This window comes from Ambystoma mexicanum, chromosome 2q, assembly GCF_040938575.1.
Source record: "Ambystoma mexicanum isolate Mex_15411 chromosome 2q, UKY_AmexF1_1, whole genome shotgun sequence".
Classification (NCBI taxonomy): domain Eukaryota; kingdom Metazoa; phylum Chordata; class Amphibia; order Caudata; family Ambystomatidae; genus Ambystoma; species Ambystoma mexicanum.
The window spans coordinates 640,364,683-640,389,784 of record NC_090924.1 but is presented as its reverse complement, the minus strand read 5'-3'; the positions used below and the strand labels follow the sequence as shown (position 1 = coordinate 640,389,784).

Sequence of the window (25,102 nt, the reverse complement as noted above, 5' to 3'; positions counted from 1 at the left end):
GAATGTAAACGGCCTGCGTTCTCCGATTAAGAAACAAAGTGTTGACACATATACAGAGGTTAGGGTCTCAAATTGCCCTCATACAAGAAACGCACCTCTCGAGGGAAGGGTGTAATATGTTGAAGTAGTAAAGGGTCAGGCAGGTGGTGGCATCAGATGCTATGGGGCGTAAAGGAGCTGTCACGATATTGATACATATAAACTGTTTCAGGTGGAAGGGTCTGAGGCGGATGTGGAGGGGAAGTGGTTGATCGTGGAAGGTAAGCTAGAGGGAACCCTGCTAGTCCTGGTGCACGTATATGGGCTGAACGGGCAAGATGGGGGTTATGGGACAGCTTAAGCCCGAAACTGCAACGGTGCAAAGGAAACCACTCATCTTGGGAGGGGGCTGTAACCTGCCACTGGATCTGGTACTGGATAGGGAATCCCATTCCCCGATGGGTCAGACCAAGATGCACAAGGCGTTTGAGAGGTTGGTGGCGGACAATGAATTAGCAGATGGAGTGTGTGTAACCCCGAGGTGCAGGAATTCACCTTTTTCTCCAGCCCTCATGGGTCGCACTCCAGGATTGATTATATCTTCATGAGCAAGGGTTTCATGGAGCAGATACAAGGTGCGGATACTTCCACCAATCCTTATCTCAGACCTTGTCCTGGTGGTGGCGCAGTGCAAATGGGGGAAGTGGGGGGGGGGGGGGGGGGGAGTACGCGCAGGGTCAACAGATGGCGGTTGAATGTGAATCTCCTGGCATGCCCGGACTTTGTCCCGTCGGGAGAGGCATTTATGGAAACGTTTTTCTGTCGGAATGCAGCAGACAGCTCATCGGCGTGGTTAGTATGGGACGCCTATACAAGCCCGCACACAGGGGGCATATAATTGAGTATGTTGCAGGATGGAATACAGTGGGGAAGGCCGAAGCCTTTAAGGCACTGCGGGCGATAACAGGGGAGGTGGAATACATCAGGTCCCCCACCCAGGACAGGCTGCTAGCCTTGATGCACAATAATTGAATACAATAAGGAGTGCTCCAATAAGGCGGGAGGGGTGTTGCTCAAATACAACTACATTTTACAGGGGGTGGGGGGGCAAATAAGGTGAAGCTCTTGGAGAACTATCTGAAGACAAGGCAGCAGAATAATCGGGTCGTTGCAGTTGTGGGGCCAAATGGGATTGTTACGGATGGGGGCTTTCACAGGAGTTTGTGTCCTTTTATCAGGAGTTATACACATTGGAGTGCCAGCCTACAAGAAGTCATATTACCAACTATTTGAAGGGGGCTCCTCACTCAAACAAGGCCAAATTGCCGGAGGGGATTCTTGAGGGTTTAGGGCACGATATGATATGGTATTTGTAACGCGCCTATACACAGGTGTTTCAAGGCGCGACGAGGCAGGGAGGGGAGGAACAAGGGGAGACAAAACAATGTCGATATGACAATATGACGAGGGAGGAAGTGGAACTGTCAATATCCAAATGGAAAAGGGGTAAAGCCCCTGGTACCGACTGACTGCCAATTTACTTATGATACAGAAGTCGGGGAGGGATCCGACGCTAGTAAAAAATTACAGACCAATTTCCTTGATCAATACGGAGGAAAAGCTATTCGCCAAGGTGCTGGCCCTAAGACTTGAACCAGCCTTAAAGATGCTGATCCATAAAGATCAGTCTGGGATTGTGAAGGAGAGGCTGTCGGGAGCGAACACTCACTTGTTCAGCTCTATACTGGACTTGGCAAAGTCTGCGGATGAACCCTGGGTGGGGGGGCTATTACGCTAGATGCCGAATAGGCCTTTTACAGGGTGAGGTGGCCTTTTCGGATGGAATCCCTGAGGGGCCATGGGCTAGACCCCTGTTTTATTGCACTGGTCGGCTCCTTGTATCAACACCCCAGATCAGCAATATATGTTGATGGCCGTATGTCGTCGTCCTCCCCCCTCAAGTAGGACACAAAGCAGGGCTTCCCACCTTAGTCGCTCTTATTCGTGCTCTCTTTGAGCCCATGTTGCAGCCCATTAGGGCCCGGCAGGATATTTGAGTGGTGGGGGCAAGGGAGGGTGGGGGTTAAAGTGGCAGCATATGCCAGTCCCCTGTCCTGCAAGAAAGGTCTCTGGTTACAAACTTAATGTGGAGAAAGCTGAAATTATGCCCTTGAACTCTTTATGCCTACAGTCTCATTATGTGGAGGAGGGGTTAGTGTGGACACCAGGCAGGGTCAAGTATATGGCTATCAAATCCGAAGGGGGAGACAGGGAGCACAGTAAAGGTGAACGCAGAGGAGGTGTGATCCACGGTAGAGGGCCTTCTCTCGAAATGGCCCCCCCTCCGATTGTGGTGGTTGGGTAGGATGGATAGAGTCAAGATGTATGTAGCCCCGGTGGTCCTTTATGCCCTCTCGATGTTGCCGGCAAGGTGGCCGGCAGACTTCTTAAGGACCCTCAATAAAATGCTTTGCACCCAACGCAAGGAGGGGTGAAGTTCCCCCCACTCTCAGATACCTTGGTGCGTTTATTATAAGACAGGGACGGAGTGGTTCTCTGAGACGCCCCATTGGTTTACACCTTGCTGGCTTGAGTTGAGTCAGCCCTGGCGGCGCCTTATGGGGCTAGGGAGATTTGATGGATTGAAGGGAAGCAAGAGCTGCAGAGGTGCTCAGTTATTGCTTACCAGGGCGGCGTTAAGGACATGGCTTTAAGGGGCTTGGTCAGGGAGAGGAGTTGAGGGGCCTAGGCCGATGTGGTACAAGGACATCCGGGTGGGTTTGTGTGGGGGAGCAGTGTATTGGCTGAAGTGGCACGCGTTGGGGCGGATGCACATAACCCAGATATGGCCAGAGGAGGGCTGCGTATCGTTTCAAGCACAAAGGGACAGTTACGGATTGAAGGTATAGGCAATTGGTGGTGGCAGGGGTCCGGGCACTAGGTGAGAGGAAGGGGGAGGGATACCTTCAAGCACTGTCATGGTGTACCCGACGATGTTGTTTCGGGAGGGAGGGCGAGCTAATGTGTGGGTGCAGGGGGTTTGAGCGAGAGAATGTGGCAGGATATTTCTGGTGGACAGTTGGGAGTGACATATGGATGAAAATGAAGCAGGTGTCTAGGTCGTCCTCGCTCACTCAGACCAAAAGGCAGCTACTGGGCATACTTACTGAAATCACTCTCAAGCATATTTGAACTCTGCCCAAAAGTGGTTGGTGGAACTTGGTGGCGTACAATCACAGGATGGAATCCTTTTTGCTACTGAAGGAGTGGGGTAAGGAGCAGGAAAGGGAGGCTTGGGCCCTTCTCGAAGACTACTTGGGGGCTACAATTCGGGGCTTCCGACACATTGATGTAGCATGGGAAGACTACAGGTCTAGATTTCCTCATAGATATTCTTTATTCTGTTTAGTTTATTCTGCAATTTGCTTATTCTTTTACTTTCCTGTTCTTCGGTTTTCCTCCTTCTCCTCTTCCTATAACTAGAGGAATTGTAGGAGGGGCGGGGGGGAGCTTTGGGGCTAAGGTTTAGTCAGATTTGGTTGGTTACCTAAATAACTTCTTGTTTGGGATGGGCTGGGAATTAACTTCATGCGCTGTAATGGTCTGCAACTGTTCTGGGTTTTTATGCATCTCGTATGGCTATGAATTGGTGATTGACAGGTCTGTATGAATTGGCAATTCTTCAGAAAAAAAAATTATTATATACATGGACTGAGTATCTAACTCACTGAAAGGAGAGTGCTCCTTATTGACTGGCAGTCTAGCCAGGTCCTGGAGAAATATTAATTCACGTTGGTAAGTGACAACGAGGAGGGTGCACCAGTGGGAAAAGAAACTATTGAGCGCGCGGAAACTATCACAAAAGAGAAGACCGACATCCCGCAAAAGCTCAGGTTGAACCAAGAAGCAAGGCAAACAACACAGAGGTGGCGTGGGCGGCAGCTGTGGCAACACAACACGGAATAACTGCCCTACACGTTGGAGGACGAGTGGAAATGTGAAGCGGGGTGATTTAGTCCAGCACCCCCACCCCAGTCACTGTAATTGCAGCGGAAGTATTTTCTGAACTGATAAATACTTTTTCAACCTTAAAACCCATGACAAGTACGATTTAAATACAAAAGTGCACTTATTGTTCCTTTCAGTACACTCCGGATGCAATTTAGCACACAGGTAGTGCAACACCAATTGCACAACCAGTACTCCGGCACATCTCTAAATTACCAGCACATTATGGCCACCTCCCAAGCCCACAAGGAAGCAACAAGAAAGGCACAAGCCTTGATTCTTTTTATCGAAATGCTAAGCATCAGTCACAAACAACCTAGTGTCACGCCAGCAGTTGCAGATAACAATGAAATTGCTTTACTTAAGGAACTCGAGAAATTACAAAAGAAAGAAGTGAGCAAATGGTGGGAGGAACTTTCATTAAAAAATTACATTGACGTAGGAAGAATCCCACGCGGCTTACGGATTGACAATTCCTTCATTCGAAGAACAAGACCCTGAAATGCTCCAGGAATGGAGTGAAGCAACAAATGCGTGTTCCAAAACCTTTTTACAAATATTAGTCAAGTTTGCTGGCGGTGACAGGGCCAAATTATTGGACAAAATTTGTGAAATAAAGGAAAAACTTAAGCGGATACCAGAAAGTGAAGAGGCTAAGAAATTGAAAAAAACATGACCAATTACAAAAAAAGAGATTAAACAGAAAACAAAGGAAGTTTCTGAGAGACAAGGAGGATTACGAAATGGCAGAGTTTACACATTTGCAAGAAGATTCAACAATTAAGGCAAACAGCAGCCTTTGGCGAATCTACAATCCCAGAAGCAATTGAAGGAGATCGTGGAATTAATTCTTCGACCTACGAGTCAGATGTCACTGGCAGTGAGAGTGTGGAGTCCACTACACGGCTACATTTTTTAGACTAAATGAGACTGCTTTGCCAAGACGGCAAAAAACAAAAACAAGCAAGGAGGTCGAAACCAAATGAGGGGAAGAGGCAGAGGTGGCTGAAAAAAACGAGGAGGGGGCAGAGGGGCAACAAGTGCATCGAACAGTACCCCGGGCAGATCTCTGCGCTCTGGCAAGTAGAAGACATGAGTCAAGACACAGAGGCAAGTTTCAAGATTAACTTGTCAGATCACATTATCATAGCCAATCAAGAGAAACTACTCAGTATGGGCCTCACCTTCTGCCCAACATCAGGCTTCAACTACGTACAAACCCGAAATGATTTTGACCACTTTGTCAGAAAGTTACGTCTAAAAAAGTTTTTTGCCACCACAGACTTCAAGGCACGGAAAACCACAGCATTGGAAGGAAGAACCGAAATATCCATTGCTGAAATAGGTGTGCTATCTGACTTGGTAGAGTTACAAAAAGGCACAGAGTTACACGCTGGACAAGAACAGGAACCCATAGATTTTGGAGAACTGAACATCAGAACGGATTGGACAGTAAAAAGCAGTTTAAAACAAAAGTCCAAATTTAACCCTATGACAACTATGGGCAATAACATCGATGCGTTTCAAACCCTGGTTATTGAAGATCTTAAAAAAACTTAGATGACGAAAAGGACAGAAGACAACAGACAATCTCACTATAAAGGACAGAATGGCCATAAAAGAATTACAAGATCTTACCAACTATATCATCAAGCCCTCGGATAAGGGACGGAACATCGTTCTTATGACCCGCGAAAATTACATTAAGGACGCATACAAACAATTGAACGATAACAAATGCTACAAAAGAATTAAAAAGAATCCCACCAAAGAATTGGAAGGAAAGGTGAAAGACTTCATAGCCAGTTGGGAACAAAAGGGCATTCTAACTGAAGAGCATTGTAAATTCATACAGATAACGAACTCCACTACACCAACGGTATATTTTCTCCCTATAATTCAAAAGAACATTAAAAAACCACTGAGGAGACCAATTGTATCTTTGGTAGGTTCTGCACTGGAGAACATGTCCAAATTTATTGACGAGATACTCTATCCATTTGTCTCCGCATTGCCATCTCATCTCAAAGATACTAAGGACTTTCTATCCCGGGTAAATGATATCCCCTTGGAATCCAATTATATGATGGCCACAATGGACGTGGTGTCATTATATACAGCTATCGGTCATGAGTATGGTAAGAAAGCATGCGAACGATACCTCAACAGAGAATCACTTAATTACTATGAACATACGCAAAAGATTCTTCAAATGATGGATATATGCCTGACTAACAACGTGTTTATTTTTAACGAGGAAATTTTCAGACAAGTACAAGGCATAGATATGGGCACTACTTTCGCCCCATCCTATGCAAATCTAACCATGGGGGCCTGGGAAGCCACATTGGCTGGATCCAAACAAAATCAGGAACTAATGGAAAATGTCGTCATCTGGCTCAGATACATAGACAACCTTTTTATAATTTGGAAAGGAAATGAACAAGGCTGGGTGGAATTGGTGAAACTATTAAATCAGAATGAGAACAATTTACGGTTCACCGAAACCCATAGCCACTCCTTCATAACCTTTTTGGATGTGAATCTACGCATAGTTGATCAAACACTGACGTGTGAGCTACATAGAGAACCAACTGGCTCTAACACGCCACTGCATGCAAAAAGTGGACATCCAAAAAGCCTAATCTGGAGCGTACCTTATGGGGAGTTCATAAGGATAAGACGAAATAGCTGCACTCTGGTTACTTATGATCATGAGAGCAATATAACAGCCAGAGGTTTTAGACGACAATGCTACCCAAAAAAGGTTATAGAAAGCGCATATTTGAAAGCAAGAAGCCAGGACAGACAAGCTCTTTTGGTGGAGAAACAAAAAAGGAAGAACACAAAGTGAACTGACACGCCTCATTTTGACTTTCAATAGTCAGACGCCAGATGTGAAACAGGCTCTACAAAAGCATTGGAAAGTTAACCATAGACAAGGACATTGGAAGAACATTGAAAAAGTACCCCGATATCAGCTTCAGAAGAAATTCCTCAATTAGGGATATATTGGTACATAGTTTTACGCAAAAAGAAGCTTCAGACGTTAATACATGGCTGACGAGCAGACGGAAAGGTTTTTACAAGTGTACAAGGTGCAACATCTGTAAATTTGCAAAAAACTGTGCCACTTCCGAGCACCCCATACCAGGAGCCACGGTGTGCATAGATGAGAAAATCACATGCGAGACAGTATGTGGTATACATACTGTTATGCACATGTAAAAAGTGGTACGTTGGGAGCACTAAATGTAAGTTAAAATTGAGAGTGCAACATGTTAAGAGCCATCCAACACAAATATGCAAATTATCCAATGGCAAAACATTTTAAAGACCATCATAAGAGCGACATGAAGAGTTTGCCTTTTTTGGAGTCCACACCATTGAGAGTGGCCCAAGAAGTGGAGACAGAGAGAAAGCTCAGACAAGAGACCCGTATCCTTGATTGTGAAACCAAACAGCTAAATGGACATAACGTAGACAAAGAACTTTATACTTTTTTTAGGATATTAGCTTAACACCGTTCGTAAGTCCTTAATAATGACTCATCACGTTTTGTATTGTTGTGGTATGTTTTTAACTGTGGTTTTTATAACCTTTTTAAGGGTGTTTTTGTATACAGTATTTGTCACAGGTGTGGGGTATTGAATGTCTTGGAAATTGATACCTTTAAGGGAACTGACTGGCCTAAGAAATCAGATACGGCAGATATGGTCTCAACCTATTGGCATTCGCCAAACATATTAGATTATGGTTCAAAAAATTGAAGTTGCGAACATCATGCATTTGAAGTCAGTACTTTAGCACTATGCACTTTATATATATGCTGCAAGCACTATGCACTTTACAGACAGATGCTGCTTATAATAAACCAAATTGTTGGTTTTGTAAACTTATGCTGCTAGCACTATGCACTTTAAGATGTAATGTTTGACGAACCTGTTTTCATGCACTAAGCACTTAATGCATTGAGATTATAACATTTTATACTTTAGAAATGCTAATTTGGAAAATATTTAATGTCGAAATTAACAAGTGATAATGGTGTTCAATGGAATGTGAACGAGGACGGTAAAGTTCAAACAAGAACTAATGCATTGACATATCTGCAATTATGAGATTGCCGCTCTCTACCTGCAATGTAATTGTAATGCAACCAGTAATGTTTACTCTATCTACAGCCTATTCAGGACCAACCTGCAACCCCGTCCTCACTCGCCACTAACTATTTTGTGCCTATTCTCTGTACACTCTTCTCGGTATATTCTACTCTTGTATGTAAACATTCAGAGCCTGGACCAATGTATGCTCTGTCTGTTGTATCATGATGTTCGTATAACGATATGTAACTCTGCTGTGCACATGATTATGCACCCAGCTACCCAAGGGTTCGGACGCGCTTTATAAATAAACTAAACTATGATGGCCCACTTTGGTTATTATATCAGGGGCAGTATATTATTTGCAGTGAATGCATCCTAGCTACAGAGCCCATTATAAGATGGCCGCCAAGTTTTTCATGGGATACTAGTCCCTTTTTGATGTCCATTGTCATGACCTCTATGTCCACTACCATGATGCCAGTAATCTTAAAACAAGGTGGTGTCAAGAGACACAGTGTTGTGAGCAAGCGGCAAGTGGTGCCGCAAAACAAGTCAACTGTTTTTGTTTGGGAGAGCTGGGATTGATGGCGGCTATATGTTATGGAGCTATGGTGTGCAATCTATTATGATTAAATAAAGAAGAAATGTTCACCAAATTCGGAGTTCTGGACTGAGTATCTAACTCACTGAAAGCAGAGTGCTCCTCATTGACTGGTGGTCTAGCCAGGTCCTGGAGATATAGATATATATTGTAAAAAGGATTTCTGTAAACTAGGTACCAACAGCTTTCTTTCAGAATTCAAAACAATGTTATAAGGTGTCGAAAACAAAGGAATAAAGTTCAACCAGGAAGGTATCGTCCCCCTTCCTTTATATTTCTTCTGGTAGTTTGAAGGTCACTTTATAGACGTTCAAGGTGGAAGACTCTTTCCCAGAATCTCCTTTCTTTTAAATATTTAGTTCATCACACTTTGTATCACAATTAACCTTAAGGGGGCATGGTTGGACCCCTTTTCTTTTGACTGTTCCTCTTTTTACTCCTGGTGTACTCTCCCGCCAGGTTATTGCGACTTCATCACTGATCCTTTAAAGGGGTATGGGTCTTCCATTTTGTATTCGTTCTTACAGTCCCACTGTTAACTTATTTTTCAGGTTAACTTCTCTTTTCGCTCCTGGTTTACTCTCCTGCCAGGATATCACATTTCTGTTTCTTGGGTATAGGTCGCACAGTGCCCGGTTTAGTCCTCTGCTAGGGCTTTATATCCTTTCATGGGTAGGAGTCCTAGACTCACTGTTTGCTTGGTTCACTATCCTGCCAGGGCTTTTACATTCTCTGCTCACTCCTTTCATCCAAGAAATAATGCTTTTTCAGTATTGGTCACCGACCCTTTCGCATAAAAAATATCGGGTCACTAACCCCTTTTCATATTTGTAGCGATCACTTTCCAAGATTTCAGACATCCCACACAGTATGTGGGTTATTGAGGGACATTTTGAAGTTGGTCCGTTCAACATTTGAACCCGGACATCGGCCTTCTTGGACTCAGTCTGAAGCTTTGACATCTAGGGCCTTGAAGAAACTGTCGCAGCCTGTACCACTAACCCCTCTGGGTTCAGGTGGGACGTCAGAAATTGCAGGTCGCCTCTCGCCGACTTATATTTCTTGGTGAACTCTGTTGACTGCTGATGATGAACACAGGTGCTGCCAAAAGGCGAGAACCGGGTCGGCTATCGCCACGTACAAGGGTAAAGCCTGTTCTGTTTGCGACCCACAGGCAAGAACGGTCACATCATACTGTAACACTGGCTTTCATGGTGCACTGAGCCCCAAGCCTACAAATGCCCTTCTTGACCGCCTTGCAGTAATGCGAATTCGGGTGCGCATAAGAGTTGACCTGCTGGAGTTCCATATGCAGAGATTTGTCCAATCCAATGGTGTTGTGGAGGCCCTCCGCAAGCTGAAGCAAATCTGGTCCGCTATGAAAATCGGGCAACGGATCCATCGTCACACACCCCATAAGCGCTAACCTGAATGGTATCTGGTCACCCTCCTCATCTAATATCGACCACACTGAATGGAAGAACACGGAACGAGAGTCCGGTATGAAGCTCCTATTTTGCGGGGCTACCCACGGTGCCTCTTGGCCCGAGGGTGCTGCTGACATCTCCAGCGCTGGGGGAAGTTTTTCCTGCAGTGTCTCGCTCGAGGGCGTTGCACCCTTCCTTGGCATCATTTGTGCAAGACGGACCGGGCGCAGTTGGAGCCGGCCAGTAGCATCGAGGCGGAAGCCGTACCAGCTGAGGCCTTCTCAAATACCTTAAGCAGTTCAGTTTTAAAATCCTCCCACTCCTTCCTGGCACAGGTTACGACTTGCCCATATCATACAAAAAGTTGGAATCGCATCTGCGCTTATTCTTGTGCGACGATGAAGAGTGGGAGTCCCTCCGAGAGTGGGAGCGTTTCTTCGACTTTTTAGGACAACCCTCACAATGTTTATCAGGCGTTGGATCCTTGTTGTCATGCTCCAATGAGCGTGGGTCCACCGAAAGGCAGAAAGCACATTGCTCCATGTCATACCCTTCTCCGAAACATCCCACACAAATAATATGTGGGTTTGTGAGGGACATTTTGGAGTTGCAGTCCTTGCAACATTTGAACCCGGACGGTTTTGGGCCAACATGCTGATGCGTGTCCCGATAGCGTGCTGAGCATGCGGAAAAAAGGAACTGGGGTATTGAGTGTAGTGCAACCTTTTATACCACGCCCGATGTCACGTGCGATCGAGTAATGGCACGGCTGTATACAAGGGAGTCCTCAACAACGGAGATGTCGAGCGGCACTGCGCACCCCCCTTCCCCCAGCCCCTGTTCAAAGTTTCCCAACAGCCGACGCTGGGTAGGTATTTATCAGGATGAGGAATCTGTGGGAGAATGCAATCCATTGAAACCCAGTTCTTGTCCTAGAACCCCATTAACCCCTTCTGGGTACAGGAGAAATGTCCACAGTCCGGTAAGCATCCCCAAGTCACTTTAGGAGCATCCCATAGTAAGCAGAAAGTTGCACAAGTCAATGGGGCAAAAGCAATAGTCCAGCGTCCATGGGGGAAATGCAAGGAAGGTACGGATTTGGCATCAAACCCCCGGGAGGGCCAGAGTAGAGCCCAATGAAGATGATCCAAGGGTCTGTTGAAGAACCATAAGCCCCAGAAGATGCAACAAAGCAGCAATAATGTTTGTCAATGGAAATCTGACAGACTTCAAAAAGGAACCTCAACTCCGACTCCATGGACCCCCTGACCCATAAGGTGAGTATCTCGATTAATGACCCACCGCAGGGCCCAGAGGCAAAGACTCACGGTAACAGTTTAGTAAGTAAATAAATCTATTTTTAAAAAGCAAGCAAGGTGAAATAAATATCGGTAACAGACTTCTTTTCTAGGTGTGGTTTACAGGATCGAGTTCCCAGGGGCATGAACCCTGACTCACCAAAGACCCTCGTAACGGAAAACGCAGTAGAATAGCAGTACATTTAACTGCTCTTTACGCCAAGGCCCCCCCATCAGCTGGGATCACTTTCCACTGCATAGCACGCTACAAAAGTGCTCCAAGCCGCCATTGAGCACCACAAGGCTAGAAACCTTAAAGATGGCCGCTCGCCTGATCTGAGCTGCACCTTCTTCCCGACTCTGATACAAGCTCTCTAGCCAGTTCCCTGATTGGCTGTTCAGTGCTTCTTCTGCACCAATCGTGAGCAGACAGGCTCTAAGCCGGCCCACAACACAAAGGCTCTCTTCCTGTCCCGAGCCTGTCAGAGCCGGGAGGGCCGTGGGACGTGCCTACACCCCTTCTCCTTCAGCCAGACACTGCTTATGTACTCTTGCTCCTCAAGAAGTTATCGTGCCTAACAATTCACCAATGTTCATCCCTCGCGACCGGCAAGCAGACCCACCTAGTAAGTGTGCAACTGCCCATTTATGTAAACGAGCATCGTGCTGTAGTTAACATGCCTCACAGAAATACTCCTTTACTTTCCTATAAGCACTCCCGTGTTTGTCACTGCATAGTTTTTCACATTACCAACCACGTGCAAATACTATGCACAAGCATTCAGATTAAGTGAATACGGTCATACCCTAGTTTTGCAAATTGCCTGCAAGCTCTGTTCTCACGCATATTTGTTTACAACATTTTACCATGTGCCTGCTAATATCTTCACTCTCGGCATACGAGATGATCTGTAAATTTCTTTACCTCATGTAATCCTGATGATATCCTAACAGCGATCGCTACACCTGTAATTAACGCTTAAGCACATACAATATCAATTGTCTGATATATATGCACACAGCAACTAGGCTGACCCTCCGCAATGCCCACTTTCATGTTTAGTACCTTTCTTGAAGCTACCATCCTATTTTTGAAACATCTATCACATTGTACCTTGTTCTGAAACTGAATCAACTACCATGTTCTAGTCCATTGCATACCTGCATACCTGCAAACTAACCCTCATGCCAATACAACAGAGCTGCCTACTGTACCTCTGCACATCCTACTGCAGTGGCCAAACTACTATATTATATTAGAACTGCACTGTGCAGCTCTGCGACAACTCAAATAACTGTCACTAGCATGCGACAAATCGGATTAGCCTATTCTACTGTATTGACTAGCCTGCATTAACTTGAACCAGCCCTGATGACTATTGTGCCCACTGCCCTGATTTGAACTCGCCTATTGCGCCCACTGCTCCGATTTGAACCTGCCTATTGTGCCCACTTCCTTCTGAATCCTTTTGATTCCACCTACTATCACGTCCACTGACCACGTTGCACAAGCCCATTCTTCTACCTACCCACCCAGCTACAACTATGTGCTCTAGAAAAACCCAGGCGGCCGTTGTGCCTTACCTTATCATTAATTTTAGTCATGTCCCTCTCTAAACAGGTACCATGCCCCACTTTGGATATAAATACTAGACTCCGAGCTAGATTACCTCGCCTTTATGAGCCCGTAGTTCATAGTAACAAGGTCTCCAATGCCCAGCATAACTCCACCTCACCACACTCTGAGACACTCCCAAGTCCCAAACGTAATCCCATAAAACTCCAGAATATGTCTAATCTAACTACAGTATCTGGAGCCCTGATCAATGCCAGATCTTTAGTGGCCCATGCCACAGAAATAGCTGACATCTTATCTGATGACCTCGACTTTCTGGCAGTCACAGAATACTGGCTGCACGAAGCAGCAGGCTAAGCGCTCTCCCTAGCCATTCCTGAAAACTACCAACTAATTAGAATGGATAGACCCAACAGTAAAGGAGGCAGTCTTGCCATTATAGCAAAAACAAATCTTGCTTTAAGACAACTTATTCAACCTCCCCTTAAGTCATGTGAACTACTCACAGCCAAATTGCCCATCTCCAATTGTCGTACCTTAACTAGTTATTTGATATATAGGCCCCCCCCTGGCCCCAACAGCACCTTTGAGGAGGACCTATCTAGCCTCATAACTAATAATACTAAAGACTCATCTCAACTCCTATTACTGGGAGATAATAACTTCGGATTCAATGACCCCGAAGATAAACCAGCCCAATCCATAGCTACCATGCTAGTTGAACACGGCCTAACCCAAAAAGTCCTCACCCCAATGCACAACAAAGGAAGGACCCTCGACTGGGTTGCCACTTTGAACTGTGATACCACAATCAATAAAATTACCCCTCAACAGTGGACAGACCACTACCTAATCAACTTCTCCTTAACTCTAGATAAACAGATTACCAAAGATAAAGCCATGGCTCCTCCCCTACCCACCAGATCTAAAAAAAAACATCACACCAGACAACCTCCTGCCACTCTTGCTCCCTACCATCAATGCTCTCCCCAATAACCTGGATCCCAAACTCCTTGTGGAGAGTTACAATAAAGCTATGAATAAAGCCCTAAATAACATTGCACCTTTGAAGTCACACAAAAGCAAACAACAAGCTCACTTCAATGCCTGGTTCACCCCTCACCTAAAAGAACTAAGAATGCAAAAAAGGAAATTAGAATCTCAATGGCGACACACCCCGTCTGAAGAAAACAAATTGCAACTTAAACATTTCGCTAACAACTTCAAAAAATAAATCCTACTCACAAAAAAACCTTTTCAACAAAAGGATTACTAACGCACGTTCCAACACCACCAAGGAACTATTTGCTATCCTAAGGGAACTGGATTCCCCAGTACCCCCACCTGACAGCACACCTAAAAAGGTAAATAATGATGCACTAGCATCCAGCATGCCCTAGCTAACAACTACTAACACTATACCAAGTAACAAAAGAGTCATGGTTTTACCTCTCAAGAAACAAACCCTAGACCCTTCTATCCCCACCAACTATATGCCCGTTAATACGGTACCTTTCCTTCTCAAGATAATAGACAGAGTAGCTTATTTACAAATTCAGCGTTACCTTGAATCTAACCAACTCCCAGGTGTCCACCAATCTGGGTTCAGACCTCAAAACGGTACAGAGACAGCCTTAATTGATCTCAAAACCCAAATTGACGAGCTCAACGACAAGGGAAACACTGCCATGCTACTCCTCCTTGAGTTGTCTGCGGCCTTTGACCTGGTGGACCACACAGTCTTGTGTGAACACTTGGATCGGCGGCCCAATTCTCAAGTGAGGCTATAGCCTGGGTCCGATCATTTTTGGACAAACGAACTATTCGAGTTTTCTCTACATCGGCATCAGCAGACCCCATCAAAATAGCCTGCGGTGTACCCAAGGGTCCTGCGTCTCGCCGACTATGTATAGAACAAGTTACTCTCTTACCTGGTAACATTCTTTTGATGAGATGGTCCGACGACGTATTCCATATCTATGACATATAATCACCACAGCTGTGCTGCTTCGGAAAATCTTTGGCGTCTGGGTCGATACGTCGCCTTCGAGGACCTCCTCCGACGGCCGACATCACTGGATGTTATAAGTAGGACGCATGACGCCAATAGCCTCAGATGTAGTTTTTTCCCCAGAACGTGTAGCACCAGTCTTCTGCCAGTTTGACACACAAAGCCTTGCGGAAACGTAAGCTGCAATCGGAAATTCTGTAGCGGGGAAGGCAGGGAGGGAGCAATATGAAATACATCGTCGGACCATCCCATCGAAAGAATGTTACACCAGGTAAGAGAGTAACTTGTTCTTCAAGGGGATTAGGTCATCCGACGTATTCCATATCTATGACAGACTCCCAAAGCAGTACCAATGCAAGGAGGTGGGAAAAGAATTTAGAAAACATAAATTTAGAATGCCCAATCAAATTGCGGAGTAAAGGACCGCCTTGACAAAGGCCAGCTCCTGCCCACGGATGGAATCGAGGGAGTAGTGACGTACAAAAGTATGTACCGAAGCCCAGGTGGCTGCATCACAGATGTTCTGAATAGGAACCCCCCTCTGTAGGGCAGTAGAGGCAGCCATACCCCTGGTAGAATGGGCCCGCAAGCCAACCGGTGGGTCCTTACCCGCCAAGCGGTAACACTCAGAAATGGCCAGAATAATCCAGCAAGACAGTCTGTTTCGTCACAGCCTGTCCCAAACTCTTTCCAGCGTAACCAATGAAGAGTTGATCGTCCACTCTGACCCGGGACATGCGTGAAATATAAAAGCTTAACGCTCTCCTAGGATCCAGCCTATGGAGCCTCTCCTCTTCCTTACCAGGATCTGGAGGAGGATAAAACGCCGGAAGAACAACCTTCTGGCCTAAATGAAACTCCGACACCACCTTTGGAAGAAAGGAAAGACGAACTCTAAGAACAACCCTGTCCTTATGAAACACAGTGAAGGGTGGCTTAACTGAAAGTGCCTGTAACTCACTCACTCTGCGAGCGGAAGTGACCGCAACCAAAAATACAGTTTAAGAGTTAACAGTCTCAAAGGGCATGAATGCAAAGGCTCAAACGGAGCACCCATCAGAAACTTGAGAACAAGGTTAAAATCCCAACGGGGCACCTGGAAAGGTGACGGAGGGAACACATTAGTGAGCCCTTTCAGAAACTGAGAAATTAAAGGAATTTTCAGACGAGCGCTTAAATATTGACAGCTCCACCGGGTTAGCTTTAACGGTACCCACTTGCAAGCCCTTGTGGGCCAAAGAAAGCAAAAAAGGCAGAACCATGGGAATGTCATATGCAGAAGGATCCACATTCTTAACCCTGCACCATTCGCAGAACTTACGGCAACGGTACAGGGACTTTGTTGCTGGCCATCTGGCCGAGAGCAACACCTCCATCACGTCTTCAGGGAAGTCCCAATCCTTATACCTCAACCTTTCAGAAACCAAGCGTGAAGGTTGAGGGATCTGACCTCTGGATGGAGAACCTGACCCCCCTCCCGTGAGAGCAGATCGTCTTGGTAGGGAAGACAACGTGGAGGGCAGATGGACAAGTCGAGAAGGTCCCGGTACCACGTCGTCCGGGCCCACGCCAGAGCAATGAGGATCATCCGGGAACCGAACCTTCGTAACCTCTGCAGTACTTGCAGGATTACGGGGACTGGAGGAAACGCGTACAGCAGAGGCAATGGCCACCACCATGAACGCGTCTCCCAAGGCTCCTTTTGGAGGAAATTCCCGCGAGCAGAACCTCACACACTTCCGGTTGACACTGGAGGCGAAGAGATCCACTTGAGGGGTCCCCCAAAGGGCAAAGATCTCCAGGAGAATCTCCTGAGCCAACTCTCACTCGTGAGAGAATGCGCTCTGCCTACTCAGAGCGTCAGCCGTCTTTTCGTCTCCGGCCAGATGAACTGCTGAGATCGAAACTTCCTGCTGGATTGCCCAGAACCAGAGCTGCATTGCCTCCCTGCACAGAGGAAGTGACCTGCCCCCCCCCCTTTTTGTTGAGGTAGTGCATGGCCACCGTGTTGCCCGTCAGGATCAGGACATTCCTCCCTCGCACAGTCGGCAGAAAAGCCTTCAGGGCTAGCCTGACGGCCCTCAGCTCCAACAGATTGATATGGAGTCTGGACTCCGACAGAGACCAATGACCGCTGACTCAACTCGTTGGCATGAGCTCCCCCATCCCGTGAGGGATGCGTCCGTCACGATCGTCACCTCCGGCCAGGGTAGCCAAAATGGAGCCCCCTTCATCAGATTATCTTCGATGGCCCACCACAGAAGGTCCTGGGTGACCGAGGACGGCACCTGAACAGGGTCCGACAACCTGCCGGAGGACTGAGACCACTGGAGCTTGAGTGCCCATTGCAAAGATCTCATGCGCAACCTGGCCTCCGGCACCAGAAGAATGCAGGATGCCATGAGACCGAGCAATCTCAAGAACTCGAACGCTGGGAGACTCTGGGCAAGCTGAAACTTGTGCACAATTTGCTGAATGTGATGAGCCCTCACCTGGGGAGGAAAACACTGCTCCGATGTACTGGAGCCTGTGAGTTGGTGTCAAATGGGACTTCGATAAGTTGAGGGAGAAGCCCAGCTTGTGGAGGGAGTGGCAGGTGACCGACAGATCCAGGACTTGCTTGGGAGTCGTCCAGGTAGGGGTAGACGTGAATCCCCTTTCCTGAGGTGCGCTGCCACCACTACCATGAGCTTGGTGAAGACCCTCGGGCGGAGGTCAATCCGAACGGCAGGACCCGAAACTGAAAGTGCGAGTCGCCAACCGCGAACCTCAGGTACTTTTTGTTCTTTGGATGTATCGGCACATGAAAATAAGCGTCCTTGAGGTCGAGAGACACCAACCAGTCCTGAAGTTGAAGGGCCTGGAGGACTTGAGAGAGAGAGTAACCATCTTGAACTTGTCCTTCTTGAGGAGTTTGTTCAAACCGTGCAAGCCCATGATGGGCCTCAACCCTCAGTCTTTCTTGGAAATCAAAAAATAAGGGGAATACCATCCCTTGTTCCTCTCTGCTACAGGCACCAGTTCTAAGGCGCATTTCTCCAGCAGGGATTGAATTTCCTGCGCAAGGAGCGGATCCAGACTCTTCACAGAGAGATTCCCTGGTGTATTGTCTTGAGGCCTCTGCCGGAAAGGAAGACAGTAGCCGTGGGTTATGATCTCCAGAACCCACACATCTGAAGTAATGGCGTGCCACTCTACAAGATGCTGAGCCAGCCTTCCCCCAACCGGCGAACCATGGGACATGGCCTCATTACTGAGCTGAAGCGGCTGCGGTGTTGCCTGAGGGCAAAGAGGCAATAGCCCGAGCAGCCTTGGCACCTCAAGTACCTTGTTTTCCACCTCTGGCACTCCTACAGTGACCCCTTTGACTGGCAGCTCCTCTCGCTTTACCAAAGAATGAGTAATAACGAAAGGCACCTCCCCTCCATTGCTGTCCCCTAGGACGAAAAGGCAGAGGTTGGCGAACTGCAGCTCCCAACTACTTCGCTGCAGCTTTTGAGGTCTGCAACCTCTCAAGGCTCTCGTCAGGCTTGCTGCCAAAAAGATGTTCCCCGCCAAAGGGCATGTTGAGGAGCCGGGCCTGCACATCAGGAGCAAACCCTGACTTCCGCAACCACGCAAACCTGCGTTTTACGGTGCTCGCCGCCATGGACCGGCTGACGCAATCTGCCATGTCCAAACCTGACTGAACGGCCTCACACATGGCATCATTGCCATCCTGAACCATGGCAAGGAAACCATCCCGTTCGTCCCCTTCGAGAATATGTTCAGCCGCTAAGGAAACAGTTCCACAGACTGTGCGTGAAACGTGACAAGGCACATACAGAGTTGGCCGCCTGAAGCGCCATACCCCCCGAAGAAAACACTTTCTTCGCCCAGCCGTCAAAACGCTTGTCGTCCTTATCAGGAGGGATGGTAGGATACGATGCCTGGTTTGCCGGGGCCGTAGCCGCCTGCACCACCAAACTCTCCGGAGTGGGGTGCTTGGACAAGTAGCAGGGGTCGCTACTGGCTGGGTGTTATTTTCGCGGCAAAGACTTGCCCACTGCCGGGAGACTCTCCAGAGCAGTCCAAGCCGGCCGCCACCCTCCTCTGTAGAGCCATATGGAGCGGCAGTATCGGGTCAGTTGGTGGACCTTGGTCGAGGATATCCGTAAGGTCATCCTGAAGAAAATCACCTGGGGGAGCAGACCATCCCAAGTACTCGGTGACCCTAGACATAAGGCGCCGGTACGAGGAGTCTGCATGAGTGCCAGGCTCAGGCCTACAAAACTCCACCTCCGGAGAGGTGTCCAGCCCACTGGCATCGTGCAGGGACTGCCTCAGGTCCTCAATTTGGCTATGGCCCGATAGAATCTCGGCTGGCACCGTATCAGGAACCATGCCATCATCAGAGCCCTCATCCACCACTGAAATAAACTCAAGCTGGCAGAAAGAAGGCACAGAATGTGGAACAAAGCCATGCTTGACCTTGACCAGAGCCTTTCTAGGGGGTTCCACCGAGCCCCGGGGTACCCCCGTCGAAACGGCCTCGAAAGGCGTTGAGTGAATCAACATCAACGGCGTCGACACAGGCCTCGAGGCTGGAGCCCCGAGCGTGTCTCAACAGCCTGGGAGCCGATGGCGTCGACGACTTCTTAGGAGGCGGGGCCGTGAAAGAGTCCGTCGACAACCTCGGTGCCACCGGCGTTGACATCCTCCTCGAAGAAACCACGGGTGCACACAGTCTCGAGCACGTCGAGGAACGGGACCTGAACGGGCATGACGAGAACGATTCCCCTTGTCCGAGCGGGACCTCTCCCGCGAATCGTGCCGACCACCCGAGCCCGAAGGCGTGCGAGCGGTGTCTCTCGACCGATCATGACCGACCCCACTCGGAGGCGCGGACGGACCAGTGCCCTGCGATTCGAGAATCGCTAACATTTTCTTCTCGAAGGAAGCCCATTCCTCCGGCGTCGCATGCATGGTGGGATAAGCGACCCGCCAACGGGCGGATTCCTCGGATGAGGACAGGGAAGGCGACAGATGACTGTGCTTCCGGGAGTGCCTCGAAGAGGCAGGACCGACTCCGGGACTGAGACCCACTGGACTTCCAACGACGATGCCGACAATCGCCCCTCGAATAGTCCGTCGAAAGCCCTGCAGACCTCGACTTCCATGGCTTGGACACCTTACCTACCGACAACTTCTTCTTGCGCTCCTGCAAGGCTTTGGACGTGAGCGACTGGCAGTCGACACAGTCATCCGTGTCATGGCCTCCCCGAGGCATCAGGGGCAGGCGTTGTGCGAGTCCGTCACCGACATCTTGGACCCACAGTCCCCGCACTTCTTAAAGCCCGGACGCGAGGTGGAAGACGACGTAGACATTTTCACAAAGAATATACTTCACAATACAAACAGGTTTGAAGTACCGAGAAAGAACAGAAACTCCAAAGAGTCGAGGCGCGCCGAGATCTCCGAAACGAGCACGTTCGCCGAAAAAACGGAACTGAGGTTACGGGCGTCGTGTGTCCTACTTATAACATCCAGCGCCGTCGGAGTTCGTCCCCGAGGGCGGCGTATCGACGTCATCGACACAGGACGCAGAAGATTTTCCGAAGCAGCACAGCTGTGGTGATTATGTGTCAGATATGGAATACGTCGGAGGACCCAATCCCCTCGACAAAACTGAAATCCTGCTCTTCGGCTCTGCTGCTAACCTAAAGAAACTTCGCCCCAAACATTCACTGGTAAGCAACGTAGCAGAGTAGTTTGGCTTCATTCCTACATGGGGGTGGGCTAGTACCAAAGTAAATGTACCTACTGCCTGACATACACAACCCTTAAAATTGCATCATTAATAAAACCATGTCAAATAAGTACTGGGGAACATACACCACAATGCTAAAGTACATAACACAGTATAACATTGCCAGGAACACAAAAAAAAATCTAAAGGGTGAATACTAGGACCATATAAATCTTAGAGAAAACAAAAGTGTTCCAACATAAGCAAACCGCTGCAAAGGGCCAAGCAAATACAGTTTGCTTGAGAAACAAGTAAAAACAACCTAACTACTAGTGCTTACAGAAACACCATCTCTTTCTATGCACAGTGAACTGCAGAGGTTATTATATTAAAAACTACAATAAAATCAGTTTTCAATCCCAAAATCCCCCTCTTTGTTCTAAAAGCTCAAGGGCCCTATGTGACACTTCGGAAAACATTTCTCCCACAAGAACGCCCAATCCCAGAGGTCTGCCAGAGTTAATCCTACAAGCAATAAAAAAAATGTAAAAAAATAAAAAAAAATAAAAAAAATTTAAAAAAATAAAACATCCTAGCATTCGAGAAACCGCACGCCAAGAAGTGCTGGTTGCAGAGGGAGCAGAAAGAAAACTTCAAATCAATGTAAATCAGTGCAAGGGGGAAGCTCAAAGTCACTTCTCATGGACCCAAGTGACACCCGATGAAGAAACCAGTAAATATCCAGAACAAAGGCACTGCACTGGATGTGGAAGACTGAGAATGGGGAGTTGCGGCACCGAATTTAGGCACAGTTGGGACTTCAGAATTGAAGGTACTCGAAACAAAGCAAAGTTAAAGATGAATCAAAAGAGTAACAAACACTTGAAAGACAGAAGCACGTATTCATGAAGACGTCAAGTGCACATAGGAACCCTGACCAAGGTTCCAGGACAGGGGAGCAGGAAGGTTAAGTAGACCAACAAGAAAAGCAAATCTCAACATGGGCAATGGCAGAAGTAGACAAAGGACTTCACAAAAAACGAGCTGAAGCTTGGCAGAAGCAAGCCACCAGACTTCCAGGACAGGAAGACACCAACCCGCCAGAAGAGTGCCAGCGAGGCATCATTGCAAAGACCAGGAAAATGTCCCACAAAGGCACAGGCAGTCGAGCCAGAAAGGAGAAAGCAAGAAGCGGAGGAAGAGCAGAGGATAGGATTTAGTTAACGAAGGAGGAGCAGGATGCGAGGAAAAATTAGCCAGGCTCCAGCGAGTAAGGCTACACAAGGGTTCGCTGCAGCAGCCCATCTTCAGCAGCAATCTTCCAGGAAATCAGGGAGAAATCTGAGGAAGATAAACGGTTTCTCAATGAATGCATTCAGCACTGAGCTGTCCTAAGCCAGTCCTTCAATCACATCACCAGAAAGAATACACAGGCTCATCAGGTGGGCCCAAAAAAACCTGCCAAGGCACTGGCCCAACCACAGGATGTAAGCTGGGGAGTCTGGCTTTAAACCAATCGACACCAGTTTAAACCACTACCGAGGATGCCTTTGGGGGTTCAGGAGGAGCAGTCAGAAAAAGTATCCTTTTGGCTGTACCTTGTGGTCTACAGACAATGAGATGGCCCAAAACAAAAAGTATTGGCTGCTCTTGTTTTCTTTTGCAAGGTTACCCCTCTAACCTGCAAACCCTCCACTGTGGCTTACCATTGTGACTCAGACCTGCCTGCCAACTGTCCCATAAGGCACATTTTTGTCATTCACTCGTTACACCAACAAGTAGTTATACTTAAGGACGTTAGAAACTATTTGGTTCATCTCACCCTCTTCGTAATTACCTTTCAAAATGGCATCCGATTTTTCCAACAAGCCACCGCAATACAATGTAAACATTCAAAATGCCCTACATCAAGATTCTGAAATAATTGGTGAGCATCCGCATCTCAGTTTCGGCACATTTCCAGCAAATTGCATTGCGTGGTATTGGATGCCATGCAGGGGTTCATGGCCACCTTGGAGACAAGGAAATCAACCTCTTCACTTGCAGATTGAAAGGAGGGAATGGAGAAAATGCAGCAGTAGGATCTTCAAGATTAATCCTCTGGAAGACTGAGGACTGTGAGGAAGGGGATTCTTTTTACATAGGAGAGCATTGTGGTGATTGCATTAGAAATATAAAAATAAAAGGAAGCAAGACGCCAGTGTGCAGAGTGGGTATGCTTCCTGAAAAGTGCTACGAGGAAGGAACTATGAATAATGCAGATTAATGGCAACTATTCAATCCAGTTGTGGCAGTTAGCTTTCCTCATAGAACCTTGTTAAATGAACGTTTAACGTCAATACCACTCATCGATTTTAGAGTCGTGACATACAGGGTGTATGTGATCAGTAACCATGCCAACTAGAAGTAAAAACCTTGGAAGCCATTTGAAATTGTAACTCAATAGTTATAAGAGTGTAAAGAAAGTAAAATATATCCACACTATAAAATGTCATTCCTCCAATTAAAACAAAGTTAACTTGCTCTCAAGGACAACAGGCAAAATTATTAAAATATGGTCTGGAAAAGCCCTTACTTTAAAAGGTTGCGTACTCGCCATCAGCTTTGTATCCAAAAGTCTAGAAGACAAATTGTATTGCATGTTAGGTACCAGTAATCAATATAGAAAGTTAAAAACAGATTAACCAATTTAAAACGTGACATGCTCTTCAGTATGCTTACACGGATTCCCTTAAAAATGATAGGTGCACACGACTGGGGTACATAAGGAAACTGTGAAGTGACACAGGGTTCGTATTGTCATCTCAGCCACTCTGTGCGTGCAATGGGGCTTAGGTTCATCACTCCAGCACCACAGCATTATTGCACCAGTTGTATTTAACAACCAGGATACAAAATATACAACTTTCCAGATGTTTATAGTAAATTTAATACTTTGGTAATACTACATAGCTACATTCTCATTTCAAGTATTAGGTTGGGGGGAGGAGGTCGAATAATTGAATGCGTGCCCTGAAGAGCAAGAGGCTTATTGGCATGATAAGTGACACTGCTGATGAGATCAGCCAAGACTGATTGTAATTTGCAACATAACAGAAGCAATTGCATTTCTCCCTACCAGATGGTCAATTCTTGACAGAATGATGTAATTAAAACGCAACATGAAAAAACAAACTTTATTGTAAGACAAAACAGCAAAGAATAAATAACCTAAACGATAGTACCAGTCTGCTGACATAAGTTTCGAACAGTGACCTTTGAATACCACAGCCCACCTTTTCAAAGAGCTCATTTGTAGCCCAAATGGAGTTACAGTAAAGTACAATTGCATGATGAGGTCATATCACGTGATGCATAGACTACAATTGTACCCTCTAGGTCGCTCAATTCTTTCGGTAATACAGGTTGCACACATTGTGTTTAGGCAGAGTATACCTAAATATGGGAGCACCAAATCATGACAATCACAGAAGTGATGTAAAGAAATAATTAAAGAAACGTAAAGAATCGCTGAGCCAAAATACTAAGCACAGTTGGGGAGAGTTTGTCACTTTTACAGAAAAAACCAGCATTGACCATGCCAATAGGTTTGGCGTTTACGGCTATTCTTTGCATTTATAAGTACCAGGGTGCAAGGACTGAGTGCAAAGTTTCAAAAGGAGGATGAGAAGGGGTGCAGGTGTGCAATAGAATGAGAAGGGGAAGGGGAATAGAGCAAGGGAGGAAGCCATTGGAAGAGCAAGCCATCGAAGATGAGCAAGAAGAAAAATGAAAGCAGCGTGAGAGGGTAAGAAATAAAGTGAGAAAGGATGAGAGGAGATGAGGTGGATTGGTAGGGGGTAGAGAGCGCAGGGGTTGGGGGCAGAGCGCAGGTGAGTGAGGGTAGAGAGCGCGGGGGTGGGCTAGTAGAGAGATTGGGTGTGTCCTCTTCGGAGCTCCTCTGTTGATTTGAAAACTAGTTCAGAACATAAACCGACTCTTCTTGGTTGCTGGAAGGGAGCTGCAGGCATCTCCGTTGCCTTATCTGTTCCAATGTTCGACTAGTCTTCTGCCTCAGTACCCTCACCTTTTATTAGGATTTTACACTCGTGCTCAGCAAACTCTCACTGCAGTTTGCAGAAAAGGGCAGGCAGCTGTCAAATCAGAACTAGGCCCCTCCAATCCCCCGTCCCCCAGTGGGAACTGGTTCCTTTCAGGCACACTAGAAAACAACTGATAAGTTTCTTGATCCTCCCCGTCTTCCTGTCCTCTTAGAAACACTGTAGACTCAGCAAGCTATAAAAGTGGTTCCCGCTGAAGACAAAACTAAAACCAGGACACTCCTCACCCAGGACAGTAGTAGGACCAAGAAAGAAACTATACAAGAAA

General features: G+C 47.0%; 1 protein-coding gene across 2 annotated transcripts in view; it reads right to left on the bottom strand.

Annotated features, from left to right (window-relative positions):
• PARN (poly(A)-specific ribonuclease) overlaps positions 1-25,102 on the bottom strand; it is a 1,047,754-nt gene that overhangs the window by 572,464 nt on the left and 450,188 nt on the right. For both annotated transcript variants that reach the window (XM_069647825.1, XM_069647826.1), the window contains exon 15: positions 23,310-23,352. In XM_069647825.1, coding sequence (XP_069503926.1) covers positions 23,310-23,352 — 43 coding nt within the window. The remainder of the gene's footprint in view (positions 1-23,309; positions 23,353-25,102) is intronic.